The sequence below is a fragment of the Schistocerca serialis genome, chromosome 4 (assembly GCF_023864345.2).
Source record: "Schistocerca serialis cubense isolate TAMUIC-IGC-003099 chromosome 4, iqSchSeri2.2, whole genome shotgun sequence".
In the NCBI taxonomy this organism is placed as follows: domain Eukaryota; kingdom Metazoa; phylum Arthropoda; class Insecta; order Orthoptera; family Acrididae; genus Schistocerca; species Schistocerca serialis.
In genome coordinates this window covers 633,623,329-633,651,210 of record NC_064641.1, presented here as the reverse complement: position 1 = coordinate 633,651,210, position 27,882 = coordinate 633,623,329, and the positions used below count along the sequence as shown (strand labels likewise).

The window sequence follows — 27,882 nt, the reverse complement described above, 5'->3', positions numbered from 1 at the left end:
TCAGCTCAGAATAGATTCTAATATTCTGGAAGGGTAAATATAATTGTTATTGGATGGTATGTTTGTGAATAACTCTGCTGTGCTTCTTGTATGCAGGTATGATGTGTGCTTTTTCCCAGTCACGAGCCACTTTCAGTTTTAGCAATTTCAGCTTTTTCTAAACATCACCAACATTAAAATCTGTGTTGCTCATTTCTGATATAGTATGAGTATTAATTTGAACTTTGGTTGCACTGACAATGTTCACTTATAAGCAGAAATTTTACAGGTATCGTGAAAGATCTTTCAGTAAGATAATTCAGCTGCATTAGTCACTGAATATGCCATACATTGCCTTTTTGCCAGCCAAATGATTTCCTTACAACCATCTCTTTGCCTATAGAACTGTCCTTCGTTTTACCCTTGTTGAGCATTAGTTGCTGTTCCTTTAGATGTTTCATTAACAGGAACTGTAAACTATGGAAGCTCTCTCCCATCACGAACTGTTGTGCTTGGTAAATCTCTTCACAGTGCATGTTCAAGTGTTATTCTTTCTTTAGCCACAGTTGCTCTATACACTCCTACCCAAAGCTAAAGGTTTGGATTTCTTTTGTAAGATACGACACTATTGCTTCTTTACCTAAGTTACTGACCATGCAAATATTTCTACTTGATTTATTATCCATTTGTACTTGTTTGAACTAAGTTATAATGTTGACAAACTTCTACAATAGAAAGTTACACATGAAAGAGAAAGAAGTCCCTGTTCATTGAGAGTTCTTCAAATTGTCAAATAACTGTGGGTAATATCATACTTCTATTTGTTGAGTTGCAGACAAGGACAAAGAAAAGACTGTTGCACACTAAGTTTTCGCCAAACCCTTCTTCAGAAAAGAAAGGAAAACACACACACATTCAGCAGCCGGAGATAGGGGTCATGTGTAAATGACGTGTGCCTGCTTGTTTGAATGTGCATGTGTGTTTTCCTTTTTTTTTCCTGATGAAAGCTTTGGCAGAAAGCATAGTGTGTAACAGTCCTTTCATTGTGCCTCTCTGCAACTCAGCATATGATCTTTACGGTGAGTACCAATGTATTCTTCTCATAATTGTTTACATTTCAACCTGGACCTTCCATTGTTTGTTATGCTTTTATTTGTAATTTTTTGTGTAGGTGATGTTGAAGAGCTTTTAGGAAGGTCAGAAATTACCTTATACCATGTGCTACCCAAAAGTTCCTGGAATGCATGTGTAGATGGTGAAGTCTAGCTAGTAGAGTGAAATGCTGCAATGTGGCACGTCATACATCCTTTGAGAGTTAGTGGCTCAGGCAGTGTTGTGCTAGGTGGTCACATTTAGATTTTTATGCTCATTTCCCCATTCTCATGTAATGTGTGTCTTGCAAATTGACAGCAGTAGGTACCTGGGAACTATGTACGGGCATAAACCTTTGTTTCAGACTCAGAAGAACTGCTGCTTAAACAAATGACATATTGAAGCAAGCAGTTAAAGAAGACACCTAAGTTCAGTCAAACTTAAGACTGTTTTATCTCTTGAAAATGTCACTGCTGTTTGAAATATGATGGCGGCAGACCAACCAGGACATACGAAATATTGTGGGGATGTTGTACGGGACATATCAGAGGATTTTGTCAGATTGAACTGATGTATGGGCAAATGGTTCCTCCGTCATGACAGTTCGAAGTCACACACGTTGATCACCCAGGAGTTTCTGGTGAAAAACAAAATTACAGTTCTACCTTATCCACGATATTCACCCAACCTGGCACTAAGTGACTTCTGTTTATAACCCCAGAATGCAACTTAAGTTAAAAATATGGAGATTTCACACAGTCGAAGAGTCGGACAGAATTGCAAGTGGTACTAAACAGTCTAAAGAGAAATGCATTCCAAGGAGCTTTCAGTTTGTAGAAAAACTCTTGAGAGTGGTGTGTATACTCACAAGGGGACTACTTTGAAGGTGGTGGTATATAAGATCCAGGTAAAGCATGATTTTATTTATTGGTGTATTCCCAGAACTTTTGGGTGGCACCTTGTACAATACACAGCCGTAAAATTATTTTTTATTGAAGACAATGGATTTCGGACATGTCCAAAAGAACAGATACCATCATCATAAACATAAGGCATACCGGCCAGTGATCTTCAGTGCGGACGCACTCACATTTCTCAAACTCTTATGGGAATCCGTAGATTGACTGCCACGAGTAGTGAGTATAGTGGGCCAAAAACAAGGCACTACAAATGTAGTGTGTGGACAGTAAGTTGGAAATGGGGGAGGGGGGAGGTCTCATGGAAAGCGTGCAAGACGTAAGTCCTTGCAGTCGCACTATCCTGTGTCCTCGATGGCTCAGTCGGATAGAGCATCTGCCAAGTAACCAGATCCTGGGTTCCAGTCCTGGTTGGGGTACATATTTTCAACTGTCCCCATTGATATTTATCAATGCCTGTAAGCAGCTAATGGTCTGGATTTTATTGAAATTTCAAAGACATTCTGGTCATATGTAAGTATGTCAGTGCTGCCAAAGTCAGTTTCCAGACTCTGATTGATGACAAGTAACTGAAATGAAGGGTATGAACTGCTTTTTCAAATATTCGTTTACATTGGAAAATACGAGAGCTCTGTTTCGGTTTAATTCTCGCACCCATGCAAAAAATGGTCAGTGGCACTGAGAAGCAATTGAAATGGTTAAAACTGAGCAATTGTCCAGTGCCTAACATTGTCCATATCAAATTCTGTACAGAATTTGAGGCTGATTTAGCGCCCTTTATAACCACAACATATTGTTGATTGCTTGAACATAAAACTGTCCCCAGTTATTGAGAGAAAGCACAGGTCACACCATCTACAGGAAACATAACAGAGGTGAGTCACAAAACTACTGTCCATACTCACTGATGTCCATCTATTGCATGGTATTAAAAAATATTCTGAGCTCATACGTAATGGAATATCTTGGACAGAATGAGCTTGCGATATTGGTAATCACTTATTTCGTTACTAGGAGCCAGTCATGAACACGTCATAATAATAATACTTTCATTATTTCACTTTTTTTGGGCATTATTGTTATTACAACTTTATAGACATTCACAAGTGATTCATTATTGTCTTTTTTGAAATTAATTACAGCTCAAGTTGTGTTAAATGCTAAGATCATCATACAGGAGATAGGCAAAATAATGTGAACACCTGTACTTACTTGGGAATGATTTATTAATTAATATTCTTCTTCGAATACTGACATATAGTAATTGTATAGCCTCCAGTGGAATGTTGTGCCCCTCTCCAATCAGAACCTCTTCTAGCTTCTGTAGTGACAAGGGTGGCAGAAATCTGCTCTGGAGTCTGCACTCCAATACCACCCACAAGGGTTCTATAATGTTTAAGTCCAGGGACTGTGCTGGCCAGGGAAGACACTATAGTTCAGTTGCATGCTCCTCACATGATTATATTGTCCTGGCTGTGTGAATGGGTGCATTATTGTCCTGAAATATGGCATCATTGTTGAGGTAAAACATTTGAATCATGGGGTGCACCTGATCACCAAATGTTCACATAATCAGTGGCTGTAACACGGCCTCTGAGAGTAATGATGGGACAAGCAGGATACCATGATGTGGCTGTCCACACATCCATCTCCATGCTTAACCATTGGAATTAATCAATCGGGATTGTAGGCTTCTTTTGGTGTTCTCCAGATGTAATCCCAGCACAGTATTGGAAATAACGGACTCATCGGTCCATATGACATGTTTCCACTGATCAGCTGTCCAGAATTTATGCTCCTGACACCGTGTTTTATGCTTCTTAGCACTGGTTGTCATCACTAATGGTTTCGGTATAGCAGCTTGTCCATGAATATTTGCTTTATGGGGTTCTTGGCAGAAAGTGTCGATATATACTGGTCTCGAAGATGAATATTGAGTGCTGCAGTCACTGTACCCTCTGTGGTTTATTTTGGACACAATTTGTGTTAGCATATAACAATGTCTGTCATTTAGTTTTGATTTAATTACGTTCACACGATGATGTCTTTCCATGTTTTGTGTAGGCTGTCATTACTTTTTGAAAGAGTTGCTCTTGAAACTTCCAATAAGTTGGCTGTCTTGATGCTCCAGCTAGTAGGGCCCCAACAGTTTGCTCTCTTGCGCATCGACCTTGGCCTCTGAATGCAAATACGAAGTATGCACTACTCATAAACAACCTGCACTAATGTCTTGTCTAGTCCGTACTGAACACACACAGTCCAGCGCGACACCTGCCTTACCAGTGTTATTGACTGTCCAACACAACCATCCCAGTGCTGCCACCGTTCACATTATTTTGCCTATCCCTTGTATTTATATATACTGATGCAGGGAATGCCAGGTCATTGGATACAAAATCTGAATTGCAATTGTATGTCCAGAAGGAAATAATAATCAGTCGAATGACAAAGGCATTAGCGCTCTTTCCGGGTTTTGATGAGATTTCAGAAGTGGTGCGAAGATTCTAAACTTTTTATAAATGTTTATAAGTGTAAAATTGTGTACTTCACGAAACACCAGTCTTAGTATCCTATGAGTATAACATCAGTGAATCACATTTTGAATCAGTCAACTCGGAAAAGTACGTACACGTAACAATTTGTAGGGATGTGAAATGGTCTGAGTAGATAAGTTAGCTGCACTTAAAGGAACTATAAAATGATGGCACAGGATTTTTGGCCAATACATATCTTCGGGAGAAACATTGGTAATGCCAATAGACACACATAAAAGAACACACACTGTCCTAGCTTTTGGAACTAATGGTGCCTTCCTCGGGGAGGAAAGAGAAAGAGAATGGAGAGAGTTCTCAACAGGATTCCTCTTGTCGTATTCCAAAAGCCAAGATGCTGTATATGCTTCCACATGTGTCTGTTGTCAGTGCTATGTCAGGACTGGTGTTCTATCAGTAAAGCGTGTGCCTGGAAACCAAGAGGTTGCGCCATCAAATCTGTGTCTCCAAGATTTGTCACCCTTCGTTTTAACTTAGCCTTGATCCAAGCCAAACGTATTCAGTGCTATTAATTTGCAATTGTTCTGTTTTGGTAGTAGTGGCAAATAAAAAAGTTATAACCAAAATTTCATTCGTACATAATTTGCAAGTTTAAATGGTCTTTAGTTCCCAACACTTGAACTAGCAATATCTCCCAGCATGTAGCTGTTAAAGATGTATTTCCTCAGCTAATGTGCCATGCCACAATATTGATAATATTTTAGATGTAAATTTTGTGTGTGCAAAACAGTGCTGTTTTAGATTTTTTCCACTTCCTTATATCTGTATTTGTGACTATTTTTCACATGTTCAAACATTGTTTATGTTACTGGATGTTTATCTTGTACCTCAGTCATTTAATGACATTGTGACCACTTCTACATCTGAAATGTTTTATTATTGAACTAATGTATTTCTACGTCTTGATACTTCCTGCATGAGAAATTATTATATTGCTTACTTGCATTCCACAAGAGCTCAGATCCATTTGTTGCCATACTGACGTGGTCTTTCTGTAATTTCCTTAAAGCATTCCATCTGAATACCCAGCTGGCTCTCTATCAGTCACTGAAAATTTCTACTTCATCTTTGTTTGTTTGATGTCACTGCTCCACTTATAATAATAATAATAATAATAATAATAATAATAATAATAATAATAATTTGAGCAATGTGGTAATATACACATAAAAGTTCAGTTAATGCCATTTTTAAATTATGTTTTTGAGATAAGTAAAAGACGATTGGCTTATATAAAATATTTAATTTGAATGGAAGGCTTTTAAATGCATCTTTTTAACAGTTGGAGGTTCAGGAAAATGAAGAAATCTACCTAACAGTCATCAAAGCCATTTTTGATTTGTTCGTTGTGCATGGAATAAATACTTTCCAAGTGGATACAGAGATAGGTAAGAAATTTATTATATTAAAAGTAGACTAATTTCCATTATAGTTAATGAAATTGAGAAATCTTTTGTTGGCTTTTATTACTTTCGATATGGCATATACTGAAATTATTATCTGTTGTAATTTGATCATTATCTTGAAAACTCTTATGGTTAAGTCTTTTTCTACTTGTTTCTCAAGTTTCTCAGAATTGGGTAGCTGCTATACAAGTCCTGCTTGCATACTCATAGTTGCTTGCTATAAGACATTAGGTTTATTTGACTCATTTGTAATGCAACTGATGTTAATTTTCAGTTGCATTACAGTTGAAAGCAAGTAAACCCAGTGAATTATTAGATTTACGAATCTGAAATGTGGCTTACAAATATGACGGGAAATCAGAAATTTTTGAAATTAAAGTGTAAACAAAAACTTGCTTTGTTACTCATTCATAATATATTTGCCTGAGAATATAGGTACTGGGCTACAGAAGGCACTCTAAGCCTCTGTTGTTCCAGTGCATATATAAGCATTTTCTGTAGGAGCTTCATAGTATAAAATAATCATTAATATTGTATTATAAATCTTGTTTTATTGCCTATATACCAAGGTTTTACTTCGTGACATCCACTTACGAATTAGAATCATTATTGGCGGTATTTGCAATGCTAAATTAAAAATGTTCATTTATGGAGGCCAACATTAATTACAAGTGATTTGTTTCGACTGAGGCCAGTGTGGCAGTCACAGGTTACCAGCAAAATCCCAGCACTGGCAGAAAATTTGATATTGTTAGTGGCTGGTTGTTTTGCTGCAGTATGAAAATTGTAATCTTTGACTACAAATGGAAGAAAAGTGAATAAACAGACTACATTTTGATATCCACTATCATTTAGTGTTTGCTTTTGGTTTGTGTATAGTTCATAAATACGAGGACTATTCAGAAAGAGGGAACGTTTTGGCATTTAAAATAATAATAATAAAATAAGTACAAGAAATGCATTTTATTATATACATTTGAAAAAGTGACTGACATACTACTTTTCCACGTAGTCACCGAACACATATCATATCGGTGGACAAGCTTCGAAAGACCTTCGTTGTAAAATTCTACTGCCTGAGACTTCAGCCAGTGAGTCACACCCGCCTGGAGTTCTGTGTTGTCATCAAAGTGCTGCGTTGCAAGCCAGTTCATCATCTTGGGGAACAAGTGGAAGTAGCTTGATGCAAGATTGGGGCTGTAGGGTGGATGAGGGGAAATATACGTGTTTGAATGAATTAAGGTGTTCTTTAGTGTGGTTTGCTGTGTGAGGTCGGACATTTTTGTGCAAAAACAAAATTTTGGACGTCGCCTTTTTCGGCGTTTGGTTTGAACTGCTCTTCTAAGGCTGTGCAAAGTTAGACAGTACCAGGCAGAATTTAGGGTTGCGCCACGTTCCAGAAAATCAATAAGAAGCACAACTTTCCTATCCAAAACACTGTCGCCATCAACTTCCTTGCTGACTACGTTTGCAAATATTTTCTTGGTTTTTGGGGGGACCTTGTGTGCCTTTACTCCATGGACTGTAATTTTGCCTCGCAATTGACATGTTTCACCCAAGTTTTGTCACTGGTTATGATGCAATCCAGTAATGAATCACCATGTTTGTGGTAGGCCTCCAGAAATGTCAACGTTGCCCCCATTCGCTATTCTTTATGATTTTCTGTAAGCATTTTGGGCACCCATCATGCACAAAATTTGTGGTAGCCTAGCTTTTGAGTGACAGTTTCAAACAACAAAGTCTGTGAAACATGTGGAAAAGAAAGCAAAAGCTCCATTATTGTGAAGCGACAGTTTTCACGAATTGTTTCATCACCTTTAGCAACAAAATCGTCAGTCGCAATGCTCGGATGTCCACTCTTCTATTCATCATGAATGTTGGTTCGGCTATTTTTAAACCGAATGCACCATTTCCCGGTGGAACATTCACTCATTGCATTGTTTCCGTACACTTCGCACAGTTCACGATAAATTTCTAAGGTTTTAGGTTTTTTTGCCAACAAAAATCATGTCACAGATCACACCTCACAATTTGTGGCATTTTCGATTGCAGTGCACATTTCAAATTCGAATATTGAAAAAACTAGACACACAGACGTTCCCGCTGTCACGGATGGATGCTGACTAAGCTGCCGAGCACGCACATACCAAAATATATGCAATTGGCACATGCCTAGCAGCATCAGATGGAAACGTTCCCTACTTTCTGAATAGCCCTCGTAGTCTAGACGTACAGAATATACCATTACCTTTTCTATTCACAACTATCTCTGCAGTCACAGGGTTGCATTTTTCTATATGCTTTTTTTTTTTTTCTAGTAATTTAATGACTGGTTTGTAATGTTTGGCACAGCAGTATATTGTCTGTTATAATTTTTAAATTGTAGTTAAAATTTAATTTTTAGCTGACGTCAGATTGAAGACAGTTAAAAGAGGAGCTTTCAAGACGAACACTTCAGTTTTAGACAGCACAAGTATTCTTGATACTACTGCAGCAGCTGTATCCAGTGGAGATTTTATAATTGGTAATGAATCCTGTCGCAGCTTGCTCTCAAAGTTATGCAGTTTGCTGAACAGCACCGTAAGTAACAAATAGTGTTGCAGTAAAATAACTGATGAAGATTGCTTCAAAACCTGGGATGAAATAAACTATATTTTTCACAAATAAATAGGCTTTGCAATAGCTGAGTAACACCAAATGCATTCTGAAGTTTCCAACAGGTACAACTGAAACTAGCACTTTATGTAAGAGGATAAAATAGTATAGAGAAAAGGCTTGATTGAACATGATAACAATGATCTAATATACTTTTTTAATGCTTGGCTGAAAGAAGCATGTTTCTGAAATGTTACCTTACAGGAAGCATGTAATGAGTACTGACTACTTGTTCCGAACTAATTGGGACCAAACACTGTTTAGTTTAGTGGGATTTCGGGATAGGCAGATTTTATGAATAATATCAACATATTGACTTGTTAATGTGTAAAATAAATGCAGGGTCACATGCTAGTGACCTTCAACAACTCGCACAACCTGTCACTCTCCCTCCTGCATTCCAAACACATTATTTTGAAGTCAACTGTTAAACATTAAACATGGCAAGTAAACGAAGTCATTTTTCGTGTACTTTAAAACAAAATCTTGAAGTGTTAAGAAGACTGGACAAGGGAGAAAATGCTACTAAATTATCACTCAAAAATGTTGTCAAAAAATCAGTGATTAGTGACTGGAAAAAATAGTTTAAATTTAGCAGTCTTGTTCTGCTTCAAGTGAAATAACTGTCGAAAAATGGCAAAAACAAGACTATCTTCATATGAAAACTTGACAATGCCTTATTCTTGTGGTTCACTCAAGACAGACAGAAGGGAAACGTCTCTGTCTGGACCTTTGGTGAAAGAAAAGGTACTTCAGCTGAACAAGCTTATGGCTGGTGACCCACCATTTTCAGCTAGATGTGGTTTTTTGGATGTTGAAAGAAAAGGCTCGGAACTAGACAGCTCAAGATCGCTGGGGAGAAGCTGTCAGTTGATAGCGAAGCAGCTGCCAATTACATAAAAGAATTTAAAGACCTTGTTTCTTCTCAAAACTGCTCACCTCAGCAAGTTCACAATATGGATGGAACTGGATTGAATTATAAAGTTTTGTGTACTGAAAGTCTTGCTTCACAAGAAGAGAATTCTGCCCCAGGGTTTAAAATGGACAATCAATGTCTGTCTTAGAATGCAGCAACACCTCAGCAACAAACTAACTTCCGCTGATGGTAAGAGCCAAATTGGCGAAACCACAAGTGTTCAAAAACATTATCACCATCTCACTTCCTTTGTATTATAATAATTTAAAAAATGCATGGATGAAGCGCAACTTGTTCAAGGAATGGTTAAAGTACCAATTTGTCCCTAAAATGACTGTGTTCAGTAGAGAAAATGGATTGCCTAATTGTGCTCTTCAGTTTATAGATAATGCTTCATCTCACCCAGAAGAAACGAAACTTTTTGTGGAGACATTAAAACATTTTTCTGCCACCGAATGTAACTTCAATTCTCCAGCCTTATGGACCATGGTGTGTTGCAGGCTGTTAGACATCTTACTTGAAGAAGAAGAAGAAGAAGAAGAAGAAGAAGAAAATGAAATCACAATCCTGTAAAATCTTAAGAAAATTACAATAAAAGATGTGATTTACTGATTGGCTGAAGCATGAGAAAACCACTAAAGGCACATTACAAAAATTATAGGAAAATCATTGGTCTATGTGGGAATTTGTTGAAACCATTTTTACATTAGTGAAAGGTTGTGACCTCCTTCCTTTAGTCAGGAAAATCCCTGGCTGTGCAGACAAAAGAAAGCTGCGTTGAGGAGTGGACTGCTGTTATTTTTTATGTTCAGCAGTGATTAAAAATGATTTGACAGAACTGTATAAATGGAGTTGACGTGGACTGTATGTACTGTGCTGTAAGTAACCAATATTGTTTCAGGAGTTTTCATCAAGGTTAGGCACAATGTAAGTCTCTCTTTAAGTTCTTTGTATAATAATAATAATAATAATAATAATAAATGTAAATTTTTTTCATGAATCTCTTTTTAATTTCTCCTGCTTTTAAGATTTAAAAGATCGGTATTTTTTGAACTTTGGATTAGGCAGATTTTCAGAATAGTGGGGCTCGTAACAGTGGGAATCTTCTTTACAGTGTTCAGCAGTTAAAAGGGTTCTAGTGTTAGGTATAGACAGTGTGCATCCAACAGTATTAAGACCAATCTGTTTTCAAAATTTCGGACTGGCAATGTGCCAGACCAGGATTAGGACCTGGGTATAGGAGCTTGGGTATTGTGGGCAGTGCTCTTACCACCAGAAGTGGTGACTCATAGCTTAAATTCTACCAGAGCCTCTCTTACTTTCCAGACTTGACATAAACTCTCTCTTGCATACCCTATTCGATTAACAACTCTGCAAGAAGTGATATTTCAGAGGGGTAATTCCTACAGTACAATATGGACAGTTGTGGAACATCCTGACAGGTTAAAACCATGCACCCTGTTATAGGTCCTTGTTAGTTTCTGTTTTAACATATGAAGTAGTTTCAAGGATATTCCATGTAAAGCTACCATAATAACCGTATGTCCAAAATTGGCTTATATGTACATGACATAATTCCTGAAGTCTGAGGTCTGGCATGTAAGTGTTGTAATATATTTGCCAGTGCTGCTTGTAGGTACTTCTAACACTTCTTTCTGCCACAGGGATCTACAGCTGTCATCGCCAGATGTCTTGATCTGGCAGTTCTTCCACATTCTCTTTCGTGTCTCCTCTTTCCATCTCTTCCTGTTCATCCCTTAGCCAACCTTTGTAAGGTCCTCCTCCTTCTTTTTCTTCCAGGAGGTTGCCATGAGAGTACTCCTTCAGTTATCTGCCTTCTTCCATTCTTTTGACATTTCCTAACCATCCAAGCTATCTTTTTTCTCTTCTCGCAGTCTTATAATGGGACTCTGCCCTTTCTCTTATTTCCGCGCATCTTATACGGTCAGGTTGGGAAATACTACATGCTGTACACAGGTGACAGGTGGTTAATTTCTGAAGCTGTAAGTCTATCTTTATTTCTTTCTGTGCATTCCACTTGCTCACATAAATGGTTAATAATTCTGTGAACGATTTGTATCATCACAGTTTAACCTTTAAAATCATTTTTAGGTCTAAATTACAGAAGTTAATAAATGGAGTTTCTGGAAAGTCTGTGTTACTTTTCTTCGTGGTAACATTAGTTTGACATCAACAATAAATACAATACATTAGCTGACGTATTGTTCTAGTGCAGACAATATATTGTAATCTCACACAGGCTTATTAAATGCCTTTATCATTCATAGTAGATAGGCTGACATATTATTCCTCACTTGTATGAATACGTGATGTCTGTTCTTTCGAACCTGTCGAAAAGAACAGATGCCAGGCATTCAGATAATTGATTCACCTCATTGAGCCATGAATCCACCTCCTTCAGTGCAGGTGCACAAATAGTTCCAACCCCCTGAGGGAATCTCTAAAGTTGCAAGCGTGGAGGACCAGGAGAGGGACTGTGGGTAGGTGGCACTCGGGAACGTGGGTAGGTGGCACTCGGGAACGTGGACCGGCCAGAGGTGTACCAAGATAGACTGCTCAGTTACAATAAACACCATGCCCAGATGGTGTACTGTTAAAAAAATTTCCCAGAAAACATGAGATCTCGGGTTGAAATCCTGGCCTTTTCCTTTCATTTTTACCCCTCCATCTTCAATTTACCTAATTTGTTACTTGATTTTGAAACGTAGATACCTCACCAGATTGTCAGACACCAGCCCTTAGGGGGAGAGCAGATTAATCCTTCTCAGATTTAGAAACTGTGTACCTAGCAACTTTATACTCTGCAACTCACTTTACAGTGTGTTGTGGAATGGTACTTTTGGTACAGCTACTATAGTCCCCCTTCCATGTTCATATCCTGAATGGTGCTTGGTTTTAATTTCTCTGATTTTGTCGGTCGTAGTTATTTCATGAGATGTATTCGGGAGGAATTAATACTTTGCCTGTCTTTTCTTGGAATGTGTGCTCTCAAAATTTAAACAGTAAACCTATCTAGGATGTATGGTAGCTCTCTTGTTGCATCTCCCTCCCATCCCCCCCTCCCCCCTCTCCCCCCTCTCCCCCCTCTCCCCCCTCTCCCCCTCTCCCCCCCTCTCTCCCCCCTCTCTCCCCCCTCTCTCCCCCCCACCTTTCTCTCCCCCCTCTCTCCCCCCCACCTTTCTCTCCCCCCTCTCTCCCCCCCCCCACCTTTCTCTCCCCCCTCTCCCCCCCACCTTTCTCTCCCCCCTCTCTCCCCCCCACCTTTCTCTCCCCCCTCTCTCCCCCCCACCTTTCTCTCCCCCCTCTCTCCCCCCCACCTTTCTCTCCCCCCTCTCTCCCCCCCACCTTTCTCTCCCCCCTCTCTCCCCCCCCCCCTCTCTCCTCCATCTATCTCCCCCCACCCTCCCTCCCCAGTTAGTCCAACCAATTGTCTCAGTCTGATGATCAGTATTCCAAAATCGGTTGAAAAAGTGTTTCATGAGCCATATGTTTCATTGGTGAATTATGTTTTCTTCACATTCTAAATCTGCTCTACCTGCAACTAATTTTATGTGATCATTCCACCGTAGGTTGTTGTGGAGATTTACTCCTAGGTCATTTTAGGTTGTTATGGTGTGCAATTTATTACCAATAATGTAATCAAACATTATAAAATTTCTTGACCTACACAAGTGAAAGATGTTAAACATGTTTACATTCAGAGGCTATTGACAGTCCGTATACGAGTCATTGATCCTCAGCAAACCTTCCTACATTTCACTATAGTCTTGTGGTATTAAGCCTTCCTATGGACAACAGCTCTTCCATGAACAGCCTCACAGAGCTGTCGACATTATTCACTGTGTGATTAATATACACGGTGATCCACTTCAGATGTTGGAAAAGTATAACATTATATTTATTAAGTTAATGTGTGTATCTCTGAGCAACTTTCTGTAATGTACTTGGAAATGATGGTAGTTAACAATGAGTGACCACACTATCTGAGGAAAGCCAGCTGTGCATAATTTACAGCACAAATACCAGATGTGAGAAACAGAAACATACTGTATGGGGGCAGCATGACTTGGCATGTTCAATGTGTCTCAATTGTTCAGTGAGAATGGTTGTTACACTAAAACTATGCATTCAGTGTGTCATATGGTTTGCAAAATATTTGCGTCTTCTAGAGAATGAGTGAGCTTTCAGGTGTCATTACAGCATTATCAGCCCTTTCTTTCTTGCAGAAAAGACCATTTGTGCTGTCTGTAACCTTGAAATGATTGAGCAGTATGTGGTCCCTCAATTACAGGAAGGTGGGATACTGGAAATCATTATCTATGAACAGGAGTGCTCTCCACCGCATTGGGCCCTCATATAGGGAGAACAATTAAACCAGATGTACTATGGTCACTGGTGCGGCTGTGGTGGACCTGTCTCATGGCCTCCTAATAGCTCCGACCTGACGCCTACAATTTTTGTGTGAGGCTGTGTCAAGTTAACAAAGACCACAAAATCTGGCCGATCAATGGAGGAACATATAGGGGCCTTTCAACAAATGACAACAGAAATGCTGCTTGCCACAAGGCGCTACTTGGATGGGAGGCATGACGGTGTGCCGGATTCACAGTAGTGGACGTGTTGCGTGCTAATCTGCTGTGAAACAAACTCCAGACTAACCTATACATGTATGTACTATTAACAGGCAATAAGTTTGGATAGTTTCTTTTATGTAGTCTTTCACCTTTCAGACATCTCAAATGGATCATCTTATATATTGTAAAAGCAAGGGCCCTACAGCACTAACTTGGGGTACTCCCAAAATTATATTCACTGTTAGGAAGCTCTGTATCCAGTTACAAAGCTCGTGCAATACTTTTTAAACTTTCATTTTGTTCAGTAAACTGCTGTTCTAGACTGTATAGAATGTCTTCCTGAAGTCAAGTAACATAGCAACAAGAGCACTGTTGTCTACTTTGCTTTGACTTTCATGGGTAAAACATAGTAAACTGGGTTTTGTTTTCTGTGTTTGGGGAACCATGTTGATTATTTATGGGAGATATTTTTCTTCTCCAAAACCAGCATTGAAATCAAGCATTGTATGTTCAACTGCATGTTGTGCCACAGGATGATCCACATTGCTCTTGGCAACAGTTTGGCAGCTGCCATCTGTCATGATGGGCCAGCTGGTTGATAGTCATCCAATGTAATAAACTGTGCAATGATTGCAGCAAAGCTGGTATATGACACGGCTGCTTTCACAGGTGGCCCAGCTTTTGACAGGGTAGAATAAACCTGTGACAGGACTGGAATAGCAAGTGCTGGGTGGGTGGATTGGCAGGTCTTCCACAGCGACATGATCCATGTGGCAAGGGGTTTTGCTTAGGCATAAATTAGTATGTTATGGTATGGATTAGGATGATGATGAGGTTGGGTGGACAATGGAACATAAGCTTTGGAGGGTGGGATGGATCTTGGGTAGGATGACCCTCATATCAGGACATGAAGATGTGTAATCAGACCTGATGGAGACTGTGATTAAGTTGTTCATGTTTGGTGTGTTATTGGGTGACAGTTGGGGTGCTTCTTTGTAACTAGTTTTTGGTGTTGGTGGGAGGATTGGGAGTGTGTGGGGGAAATGCTACAGGATTTCTGTTTGCAGACTAGTTTTGGGGATAGTGCCTATTTGTGAAGGTCTTTGTGAGACACTCAGAATATTTAGAAAGGAAGTACTTGTTACTACAGATACACTGTTCCTATTTGGCCAGGCTGTATGGAAGGGATTATTTTGTGCAGAAAGAATGAGAGCTGTCAAAATGTAGGTACTGTTGGTGGTTGATGGCTCCATCCATATCTGTGTCACATTAAACACACCAGGGAGGTAGTGATCAACACCCAGGAAGGTGGCATATTGGATAGATGAGGACCAGGTGTAACAGAAGGGAGAGAAGGTACTGAGATCATGAAGGAGAGAGGGTAGGCTGTCTTGGACCTAAGTCCAGATCAATTAGCAGACTAGGAAGGATTCCTCTAGTTGACCCATAAACAGATTGGCATAGGGAATTGCCCTGTGGATGCCCATGGCTGTGCCATGTATTTGTTTGTATGCCTATCCTTCAAAGGAAAAGTAGTTTTGAGTCAGGACATACCCAGTAAGGTCTTTAAGGAATGAGATGGTGAGTTTGAAGTCTGAAGGACATTGGTAGAGGTAGTGTTAGACAGTGGCAAGGCCAAGGGCATGAGGGATGTTGGTGTGTTGGTGAAGTGAGTGGTTAGTATCTTTAATGTGAGAAGTGAAAAGGATGGAAAAAGTTGTGCAGGGGGAGATAAGAGGCTTTTGTGGTCTGAGGATATTTGACCATGTGTAAGTTATTGTCACATGCAGGAGAAAGGAAAGATGTCAAATTCTGGCGGGAGCAAAATATGAGCAGAGAGTGGTGGGGATTCAATGGTTAAATGTAGTTGTTAGTTGTGGATGGGTGATACATAGAACAGCGTGTGTCACATTCATAACTGCCACGGCCTTTGCTGTAGGAAGTCACAGAAGTCTCACACAATCACACTGGTTGGCACCAGCGAAGCGTGTGTGTGTGTGTGTGCAACAAAGGCGCGTGGGAGAAGGTAGAAAAAGATGCAGACAGACAATACAGGATAGAGAAAGAGGATGTAGATCAAGGATAGTAGCAAAGGAGGGACAACATGAGGTTTACAAGGAAGAGAGCCACTAGGCGGTATAAATGTCGTAGGAAAGTTCTTGTAGAAAGTAAATACTTTGGAATTAAAGGAGACCACTCACTGAAAAGCAAAAGTGTCGAGTTGTCGATAGGCACACAAAAAAAGAAAAAAAAAACTTGCTAGCTTTCAGAGTTATCCTTTGACGAGCTAGAGTGAAATACATGCAGAAAACACAGACTTAGCTGCAATGCCTTGTTTCTTGGCAGGCATACTAGTTGCAGTGGTGGGGTAGTGTTGGATGAAATGGATAGAGGGAGGGGAGGTGGGAGGCAGGGAGATGGCCTGGGGATTGGTGGTTAGTGGCTTGGAAGGAAGCAGTTGGTTTGCCAGCAAGGAATGAGGGAGGTTGGGGTGGAAGCTGGTATGTGATGTATTGTAGGGGACAGTGGGCAGTGATGCACGCTGAAGGCCATGTGAGAACGTGAATTGAGAGGGTGTGACAGGATAAAGAAAGGAGAAACTATTGGATGAGGATTGCATAAACTGTGGATTACCTGAGATTGAGAGCAGGACGATTACTGGAGTACAGGATGCGTTGTAAGGATAATTCCCATCTGCATAATTCAGAGAAGCTGGTGGTGCAGGGAAGTATCCAGATGGCCTGGGATGAGAAGAGGCCATTGAAATTGAGCAAGTTTGCTCAGCTGCATGTTGTGCCACCTGGTGGTCAACTTTATTCTTGGCAACTGTTTTGACGATGGCCATTTATGCTGGTGTTGGTGTAACACTTACGTGATCCTTCCGTTCCCTCCATACCATTGGCACTGCAAACATTGTGCAGTTACCTTTCCACCAATTTATCATTTTAGCATAACAAGTCACGCAACAAATGTCCTCTTGATTTGGAAGTTCCATTACCAAATAATGTTTTTGGGCTTCCTTTACAATGAGCAAAATCTTCTTCCTATGCCTAGCAAACATGAACTCTCTGCAGATAAAGCAGAAACTATCAGGCTACAGGTTGTGTGAGGAGGAATTTTCTAGAAGAAAAATACGTTTTTGTGAAACTATTTCTATTAGCTGGATTGTGGAAACAAAGAAATAATTTTAAATGTAAACTAATATAAACTACTCGTGTCGTCCAATAAGAAAGTCAGGATAATCTTATCATTTCACATGCTCTGTGTATTAAAATCTGTCTAGTCTGCTTCTTTATCTGAAGATCTTCATTTCACAGAGAAATATACACAGTTGTACATTTTTATATACTTCAGCTATATATGTAATATAGTTTAAATATCAGTATTTACTCACAGAAGAAATGTTTCCATCAGTTAAATAATGACAGTTTAAGACTCAATTTTAAACAATAAACATTAGTGTAACAGTGACTTGCATACTGACATAATTCTATAGGCAGCAGGTATGGAAACATTTAAAAATTGAAAGTGAAATACCAAATTGATTATTGCCGACTGTTACAAAACAAATTTCACCTACCTTAGCATACCTAAAAAGTTTCAGTTAAATTGCCCATATATCCTCATATAACAAAAAAACGATGCCTGCTAGCGAATTTCTGATTTCAAATTTTTGTAAACACTCATTTCCATATGAGAAAAATGACAGTTGTAGAACAGTGTCATTGTCATGTCTATTGTTTGGATGTCAGCATTGAGTTTAACATTCTTTATAGAATTTTTACCATTGTCTTTAGCAGTTCTGAGAGTTCATCTTGTTTATTTTTTAATTGCTGTGTGTAGTATCAGATGACATTGGTATTAATAGATGTGACTGAAAATTTTTCAGGTTGGAGAAGTACGCAGAGTTACAGCGGAAGGTTTATGCAAGCTTCTGCTCATGGGCAGAATAGCATCTAGCAGGGTTCTAACACACCTTCTCTTGGTGTGGTTTAATCCTGTCACTGGTATGTTCCTATTTTAAGTCTGGTTGCTGTTTGTTCCTTTGCCCATTGTCCATATTAATTAATAAAAATTATGTCCGTGGTGAATTTGGTTTTATGGGAATTAGGGTTTGGTCTGAGGCATTAGTAGAGTCCAAAGCAGTTAAAAGGGCAGGTCAAGGTCAGATTTGCAGAAGCATGCAGAAGTGTGTCAGTTGTGCATCGATGACGTTCTGGTCTTTGTTCTGTGCAGTTCTTACTGTGATTGTAAAGTTTGCTATTTATTACAGTGCTGAGTGATTACTTTCTCATAGTGTTCATTATGAGTGATGGTAAGCAATAATGACAAGTGCAATACAAGCAAGCCAGAGGAATAGTGTTCTGTGTGTATTGGTACTTTAAAAGATAGTCTTCTGTTAAATCCAAGCTTGAAGAAGCAGCTTGTCATATTGGTTTGAAGACCATTCAGAGGATTTCAAGTGAAGTTGAGAATGTCTGTGCAAGACTGTGGCTCAGCTGTTTCCAAGTCATCAGACAAGCAATGCAACCACAAAAAAGAATTGCGCGACCTAGAAAATTTCACGAAAAACATTTTGTGCTACATAGTGCTCAGCATGTGTGCTAGATGCAAATATTCAACAGCAGAAAAATTAGTTTTTGTATGAAAGAAGCTGAAAATTTTAACAGAAGCAAATGGACCATGTTGAGGGCACTGAAACCCATACAGTTCAGGTATTATAAAGTGAATGATGAGGAGAAATTACTAATTGAATGTAGCAATGCTGTAGGTGCATGGACTGTGTTTTTGAGAACGATGCACAAGAGCGTAAAGTTGGCACATCTTGAATTCATTATGTAGGTGAAATTTTCATCATTGAAATCCACTCAGGGGCAATATGCAGGAAATTAAGAGGTGGGTGTAATGGATGCAAAGTTCCAGTTGGTAATAGTCCTGGAATTACAATGCCTCATGCTGGATCAGCAAAAACTGGCTTCATTCCCCAGAGTAAGCAGATTTTTAAGGTATCGGAGGCTAAGAATTCTGAAAATCACCTTTCTGAAATGATGTTCAGTGTCTTCTAATGGGGGTTTAAAAAACAGTTGTTGCTGTGCGTCCTATGTGTTTGGTTATTGTCATGGATAATGTGAGTGTCCACTCAGTGCAAGTGAACAAAGCTCCAACTAAGAATTTCAAAAAGTCTGATATTATTAGTGTTGTCCTCTAGTTAAATACCTCATACTTCATCATATATCTGAGCAGCATTGCAAGTTCTTGTCAGTGCCCACAACCTTAGATATAGAGTTGGAGATAAATGAAATTGCAAAGCAGCATGGACACTGTATTGTTAGATTAACTCCATACCATTGTCAGGCTGATATGGGCTTAGGTGAAACACATTTCAGAAAAGAACAATACATGTAAAATTGCAAATGTTGAATGTCTTACACATGAGGCAATAGACAACATCTCAACCTCTTCATGGGCAGCTTGTGTAAGACATGCAGAGAAAATGCAGGATGAAGATTACAATAGAGAAATTGGTAGGGACACAGTTATGGAGCTTTTCGTTATAAATCTGGTAGACTTAGTCATCTGCATCAATGAAGACAATAGTGTGATTTTCTTATTGTAAAATATGTACATATTCATTACTGGTATTTGTTTTGTTTGTATGATTGTGTCTGCAGCTGCATTAAAATTAATAGGTCAAGTATTTATCTCTGGCCTTGTAATAATGCAGTTTTCTCCACAAAACATATTTTGTTTGGTTAAATATGTGGATTGTAACACTGTAGTAGATTGCATAATGAAATTTAGCTTTTAGAAACCCATTAAAAGATCTGTTTCTGATATCCTTAAGGTCAAAAAAATTGTGTGTGTGTGTGTGTGTGTGTGTGTGTGTGTGTGTGTGTGTGCGCACGCACTAGGATGCCTTCAGCTGTCACGGGTATTTTCTCCTCCTCTTTGTGTAGAATAGGTCCTGCATCAGCCTCCATAGCTGCTCTGGGCTCATGTACTACTAGATTTAGTGCTAGCTCATAGTCCATTATAGAAGGGCTTACTCTAAGTTTCTTTTCCATTTACAACAAAGAACTGGATTTATTATAGTTTCATGTGTTCAATGATGAAATGTATGGGAACAGTGAACTGTGCCTTGGTAAATAAGGCAAATATGTCAGTGAGGCAACACAATAAAGAGAAATACGAGGCCTTTGCTTCTCCTGTGTGTTTTCTTACTTTCTACTGAGTGAAGTGGCCAGTGGTTAAGGCACTGGACTTGTGTTCTGCAGGAGTGGAGGTCAAATTCCCCCTCTGGGCATAAGTTTCCCTTTTTTTCCGAAAATTGCTTAAGGCAATGAGAAACTAGGCTGGCCCTTTGTTCTGTCTGAGCCTGGCCTCTAATAACTGTTCCACCAACAAGATGTTAAATCTTAATCTTCCTTTTATCATTGCTTTTGGTTCCTGTAAGAGGAAGGGGAAGGGGCAGACTTTTCTTTGACTCTCATCATTTCCTTATCCTTGCCAGCTCTTTTCTTTCATCCCTCTTCCATACCATTCAGTGCTTCTGCAAGGAGGAGCAGCCACTGGCTTCGAAAGCTTTTTGTGTTTTTTTTTTTTTTTTTTTTTTCTCCTGCTGCTTCTCAGTGAGTGCATAATAATAAGTTTTCATTGACCTTGTATTCTGATGTTAGAGATTCATTGAAACATATTTCCATATAATTTTTGCTTGTCAGTTCAGAATGTGTGCAACAAAGTTCAAGTACATTAAAAATTATGGTCTTGCTCCCTGCTTTTCTAATTAACTTAAAATAAGTATTTTAACAGTGTGTTTTTAAGCTAAGCTACTGCACAAGATTTATGGTAATTTCACTGTAGTATTCAACCATTAGATAAAAAAAAAGTTCTCTTTAGAAAGTTACTAAACGGGTGTTGTAAGCGTTGAGAGTCAGGGAAAAACTACAAACTTTTGTCCTGTGAGAAACAGGGGTGTGGTGGTTCTTAAGTTGTTGTCATGGGCAGTGGGATGAGAGGTTACTTTGAAATGGAAGTACTCATCTCCGGAATACAGGGAAACTAGTTCTGGGTTTGAGGAGACAAACAACCCATGCATCATAGTAGGGAGCAATTCTATGGAGTCATAATAGAGCAGAGCACTGGCAACTAGGCACTGAATGTCTCCAAGGTGGACAATTCTACTGTGTCCTTTTGTCATCCCAAGGAATGTTCCAACAAGTTAGTGCAGTAGGCCAAACCCTGTCAGAATAAGTTGAGGAACCAGTTTGCTACTACACTGGGTCCCTGCTCACTACAGTGAGTACTACTTAAATACACTGGTACTTTCTTGAAGAATTAAATTACACAGATTTCACCTTGATAATTTCTGTGGACTAGTGCAGCACCTGTCTTGTCATCTTCTTAATCTTTTCTTGTGTATTGGACCCCAGCAAAGCATTTCCTTTGTTCATTTACCATCCATTCACCTAGGGACATGCCCTGTATGCCTTTATTGTTGTTATTGTCGTTATTATTATTAGTCACAATTACCTCTCTTACCTCAGTCTGTTCCCTGATCCATTTGGATGTTTTCATGTCTCTGGTACTAATTCCTAACATAAATATCTTCTTTGCTCAATGGACAAACCTCAGCTTTTGAAAGGTTTTCATTTTAAAAGTCAGTGTCTTTCTGCCAGAATCCAGAACTGACAGTAAGTAGACATAGACTGTAAACTTTCAGTTTCAGCCACATTGTAAAGTTAGTTTTGGAAACCGATTTTGTCTCTTTATTTTCTTTCTTGTATGTACTTTAATCATGATGTGCCATTAATCGAGAGTGCAATTGCCTTCCTGGTGATTTCCAGAGGGACAGTGCTCTGATGTGGTGTTAGTGTAAGAGGTGTACAACTCCAAATAAGTGGAATCTATTGTTTGCATTGGAAATGGAGCTATAATGCTCTGAAACTGGTACGCAAAATAAAAAAAAAAAAATTGGTAGCTGTGATGTGGTAATTTTTTTCATACACACAAAGAAATCCTAAGGTCAGCAATCATTCTCCAGCATTCCGTGTAGACATAAGCATCAGTCAGTGTTCAGTCTGATTATCCCTTTCTCTTACTCTCTCACTTTTTGTTTGTTTGTCCTCATTCCTGTCTGCCAACCCCCCCCTCCCCCCTCCCCTACACACACACACACACACACACACACACACACACACACACACACACACACACACACAAACAGAGCAGCAGCCTTCACTCGCATCTTTCTGCTGTTACCCTATCCTGTGTCAGTTCCTGTATCCATCCCCCTATAAAACCTACCACTGTTTATTTCTACTAATTCCCCATTCATCCTATCTTCTTATCCTTTCAACTATACCACCAGTAACACCACAATGTCAGAAATGTTTGGGTAAAATTTAGCTGTTTAACAGAAGAAAGCTTGCTATTTCAGCAACACTACTTTCTTCTTTGCTCATTACATTTTATTTCAAAAAGCAGTGGTGTGTTTAGCCAGTCATAATTTACACCCCATTTAGTCTTTCAATTTTAGCTTAAAGGCATGTTGAACTCTCCAATATTCCACCCTTAAGCATTTTTGCCAATGCCCATTAACATCTTGTCTGGGAAATGGTCTGTTGAGATTGTGAAACAAGGAAAAAATAATATAGTAACGATTTTGGATTATTATTTTTTGATTTAATACTTTGGAGTGTGACAATGGAACTAGTCCAAGCTTAAGACTATTTTAAGTCTACATCATGTTTTCAACATTGCATTGATGTGCAGATACTTAGTTGCTTGTTTACGTACATGTCCAATACTACTCTTGTGTATTATATCACACCTTTTGTTAAATTTTCAGAACATGATCCAGCTGTACGCCAGATGTTGGGGTGCTTTCTAGAAATGTTTACCTCACATGTTCCTGAAGCAGCAGAATTGCTAGAGGAAGCATTTTTACCAGTTCTTAAAGTAATTCTAGATGCACCAGAGGATAGTCCCTTAGCTGAAGTAGATGAAAATGAGGTGGTGTCACTTCTTATAAACATTATGAAGTCTAAAGGACAGGTAAGAGATAATTACTTTCATGGATTGCAGATAACTCCTTACATGCAAGTATGACCAGTTTTGATTAATGATATTTGTTTTGTTTTTAACAGGCCAATGTACACAACAGCTTGGCGGTGAGACTGTGTACTGAAATCTTAAAACATCCTGAAAACTATTATAACAAAGTTTACCTTAAGACACTTGTCAACCTTTCATTGTCCTTGAATGATGTTCTTCGTGAAGATTTGAAGAACCTTGCTGAACAGATGCATAAGGTAAGATGATGATTAACTGTTACTGTCTGCTATTGCCAGAACGGCATTCAGAGTATTACTGATGTTGTAAGAACATGTAAAATAGAAAATCAAACCATGAAATTTAAAAGTACACCCACTAAAGATGCAATCTCAGCTGTAAGAACTTGTATATACAGTATTAATTTCATATTGTATGTTACTGATGACTGGACCTTGTCTCCAAAGCACTTGGAAAGCATATCCCACATTAGGAAGCCAACTGTTGTAAAAATAGCAAGGAAACTGAGTAGAAATTCAGTTATTTTGGGGAAATAAAATGAAATAAGAGAATAGTGTTGTTAGAAATTAATATACAGTTACATAATGAAATTTGCACTATGCAGCGGAGTGTGTGCGCTGATATGAAACTTCCTGGCAGATTAAAAGTGTTTGCTGGACCGAGACTCGAACTCGGTACCTTTGTCTTGTGCGGGCAAATGCTGTACCAACTGAGCTACCCAAGCATGACTCACGACCCATTCCCACAACTTTAATTTCACCAGTTACAATTACATAATTGGTTAGTTATATACATAATAGTGAAATTATAAAAATAGATGGAAGTTAAAGGTGACAGACATACTAAACTGCTAAGTCCAATTGCAAACACAAATTGGTGGAATTAAAGAACAGTACTCATAAGCCTAATTTTAAAAATTACTGACATTCCTGGCTGAAATGTATTTTGCTGACCACAAGACCACCGAGTGCTATAGAGAAGAAATAATGTCAATTATGTTTTTAGAAAGGTAATTTAATGCAGGTTTTAACCAAAATAAGAATGCTGAAAGGTAGATGGAAATAAAGTTGTCATGTGCATAGGAAAAAGAGAGATAAATATTAGGACAATGCAGGAGAGTTACAAGGCTTCATGTAGTCAGGCCAGGATGATGGTGCAGAAACACTACACTTGCGAGCAGCAGATAGCGTCTCTAACAGAGGTAGCATGTGCATTATTCAAACTGTGGGCACCTTGACAGCAGGTCCACTCATACATCACAGTGGTTAAATGAGATACTAATCACAACGAAACAAATAAGTGCTGAAGCCAGCATTGTTGACAAGTCAGTGTGTGGGAGGAGAGAGAGACAGAGCGAGGAAAGAAACCTGATGGTGACTGCCAAATCACTGTTGTTCAATGAAAGATCTGAAAAGTTGCCTTAGCACTTAAATAGCGTGCAGTAGAAAGAGTATCCTTCTCTCTCTCTCTCTCTCTCTCTCTCTCTCTCTCTCTTTCTCTCTCTGTCTCTCTCCCTCCCTCCCTCCCTCCCCCTTCTCCCCCCTCCCACCCCCCCTCCCACCCCCACCCCCCCCCTACAGAAGACAGTTTCTGAGAGGAGAACAGCATGCTCAGAACAGATAGTCTGTCAGAATTAGCAGGAAAACAAGAGTTTGAGTTTTCCGCTGGGTTGCCACCAGTAATGGACAGTACACAGCTGATAGGGCTTCGGAGAATTCAGTATATAGACCTCGTCTGTTGTTGAAACCTCCAATAGGTTTCATTGAGAGCAGATGGAATAGTGAGAGATGATCACTGTATATGTGTTAAGACTTGATCTTTCTCGTGGAGACACATCAGCCAGAAAAAACTGAAATATTACAGAAAACAGACCCAGTGCAATTCTTCTAATGGGTTTTATTCTTAAAGTCAAATCTATTCACATCAGGGATTTTACAACTAGCTGATAAAGTCTCCATCTTGCCACACTCATCTGGCTGATTCACTTATTATTTGACTGTGTCGACCACTCTGACACCACCCGCTTTTGGGACTTTCAATAGTGTCCTTTGATATAATGTTAGACATGACATTAGATTCCATTACATTTGTTTTCTTCCACGGATCCTGCTGAGAGAGGTCTCTCAAATGTGCAAAGATATCAGACGTGTACAATTTATTTAATTTAACCCTTTGAGTCCCAAAAATTTAAAAAAAAAAAAAATTATTTTACATGAAGTTTACCTTTATCATCATGGTTATAGGTGATACCCTTAGCCTTAGGGATTGTATCCATTTCTTTTTGAGTTTCATGTTCAGACATATAGGTGGCCTCCTATATTTCTCTTTTTCTTCCTTTCCTTTTTATTCAGTTGATTCCACTTGGTATAATTCTGCATAAGTGTATAGGACGTACATGTAGGGAGATAAACATTTTTTTATGTACAGAGATTGAGAATCTTCTTTGTAACCATGACTATATGAGGCAGCTACTGGCGTTGCATTAATCCACTCAGCACAATGTGGTGTTGTCGTACATAAGGGTCCTAATGAAGTGCCTAGGACGACCAGGTGTTTGATGATTTTACAGTACGACTGCATTGGTTTACTTCGTGAATGCAATTGAGCTTTAAGACAAACTCTTTTATGCTTTTTATCGTTAATATTGCGGCAGCTGTTTGTCGTACCACACATAATACTACCTAGACCACACATATGTAACTTATGTATTCTGCCGTGGTTGTCGTATTTTCTTGTATTTTAATTTATATTATTGTTATCTCTATTAGTTAAGTATTATTTTAAAAAAAGTTCTTCCTCTGTTCCCCTGGACATACAATAGTATGCAGTACATTTGATGTGTTGTATGGCCTACATCGTGCTATATTCGAGTAAAACAGTGAAAACTATTAACAACATCATGACATAGGCAGAGGCATATGTGCCCTAATGTTACATATAGTTTTAGTGATATACAATATGTTTTTTGAGCCACTTACATAGTTAACATGATACCTGTCAGTTGTTAACGTACGTTCTATTTTTTTTATAATAGTACATTTCTACATTTCTTCTATTCATTGTACAGGGCCCCCCTGCGGGTTTGGGGATTAGAATAGGCCCGCGGTATTCCTGCCTGTCGTAAGAGGCGACTAAAAGGAGTCTCACATGTTTCGGCCTTATGTGATGGTCCCCTCTCGGGTTTGACCTCCATCTTTCTAAATTTATCCGAAGAGCGAGCCAATTGGGGAAGGGCGCCTTACATGGTGCACTGTATCCGTCGTGCAATTAGACCTTTAGCCGGATTTCTCGTCGTTGCAATGGTGTTCCGCTCGTTTTCGATCTCTTGGGCGAGGATACGTCCCTGGGTGCGATTACCACGCTGCCCTCTGCAGTGTTTCTTTTCACTGCGACGACGACCTTGGACATTTTTGCACCTAAGATCCAGCACGGTAGCCAGCCCGTTGTGGTGGGGCCGCCATGTACACTCTTGGTTGTAGCCCCCTGACAACACAGGGATCGCTCTACTGATGCCTGCGCCGTTAACTCCCCACGTATGCCAAGGAGTAGATGCCTATCCTCCTGGGGTATCGGGACTCCCGGCAATGGCCATCCTGCCAGGTGGCCTTTGCTGTGGCTGGGTGGCGCCCGTGGGGAGGGCCCTTGGTCGGAGTAGGTGGCATCAGGGCGGATGACCCGCAATGAAGCGTGGTACATCATCTCTCGCTGGCGGCCAGCCGCCAGCAGTCTCTAAGCATTCTCGGGCTCAATTTAATGCTCAGAAGTACGATCCGAAAACGTTCCCCTCCCTGGCCACGCCGTGGGAAGAGCGTAAGTCTCAGGATGGAGGTAACAGTTATTCGCCCCGATTCTTAGTTTGTACGAGAGCTGATGGGGAGTCTTTTCTCTCCACAAAGCCTCAGTTCTTCGTCGAGCATTTAGAGGACAAGTTTGGGGAGGTGGAGGGCTTATCTAAAATGCGCTCTGGGTCAGTACTGATACAAACGGCATCCTCCGCCCAGTCACGCAGGTTACTTGCTTGTGACAAGTTGGGGGATGTTAACGTTACTATTACACCGCATAAGAGTTTAAATATGGTCCAGGGTGTTATTTTCCATAGGGACCTCCTTTTGCAGTCTGATGACGAGCTGCGCGCCAACTTAGAACATCGAGGTGTTCATTTCGTCCGGCGCGTTCATCGGGGTCCGAGGGACAATCAGGTTGCTACCGGTGCCTTCATCTTGGCCTTCGAGGGTGATACGTTACCGGAAAAGGTCAAGGTGATGGTCTACCGATGTGACGTCAAACCCTATATCCCTCCCCCGATGCGGTGCTTCAAGTGCTGGAAGTTCGGCCATATGTCTTCTCGTGCACTTCCAGCCTCACATGTCAAGATTGCGGACGCCCATCTCATCCCGATACTCCATGTGCCCCGCCTCCCATCTGCGTCAACTGCGGGGAGCACCATTCACCTTGCTCGCCAGACTGCAAAGTCTTTCAGAAAGAGCGCAAAATCATGGAATATAAGACCCTGGACCGGCTGACCTATACTGAGGCCAAGAGGAAATATGACAGACTCCATCCTGTGAGAATGACATCTTCTTATGCAGCTGCTACAACACCTGTGCTAGCCCCATCAGTTTCGAGACTTCCAGCCAGCTCGATAAGCAGTAAGACTCCTCCTGCCCCCTTGCCAGTGGGGGGCTCTACCCACCGGGT

At 39.8% G+C, this 27,882-nt stretch overlaps 1 protein-coding gene across 2 annotated transcripts in view; it reads left to right on the top strand.

Moving 5' to 3' along the window:
* LOC126475468 (condensin complex subunit 3) overlaps positions 1 to 27,882 on the top strand; it is a 193,202-nt gene that overhangs the window by 126,960 nt on the left and 38,360 nt on the right. For both annotated transcript variants that reach the window (XM_050103353.1, XM_050103352.1), the window contains exons 13-17: positions 5,823 to 5,928; positions 8,351 to 8,526; positions 18,002 to 18,119; positions 22,961 to 23,166; positions 23,259 to 23,423. In XM_050103353.1, coding sequence (XP_049959310.1) covers positions 5,823 to 5,928; positions 8,351 to 8,526; positions 18,002 to 18,119; positions 22,961 to 23,166; positions 23,259 to 23,423 — 771 coding nt within the window. The remainder of the gene's footprint in view (positions 1 to 5,822; positions 5,929 to 8,350; positions 8,527 to 18,001; positions 18,120 to 22,960; positions 23,167 to 23,258; positions 23,424 to 27,882) is intronic.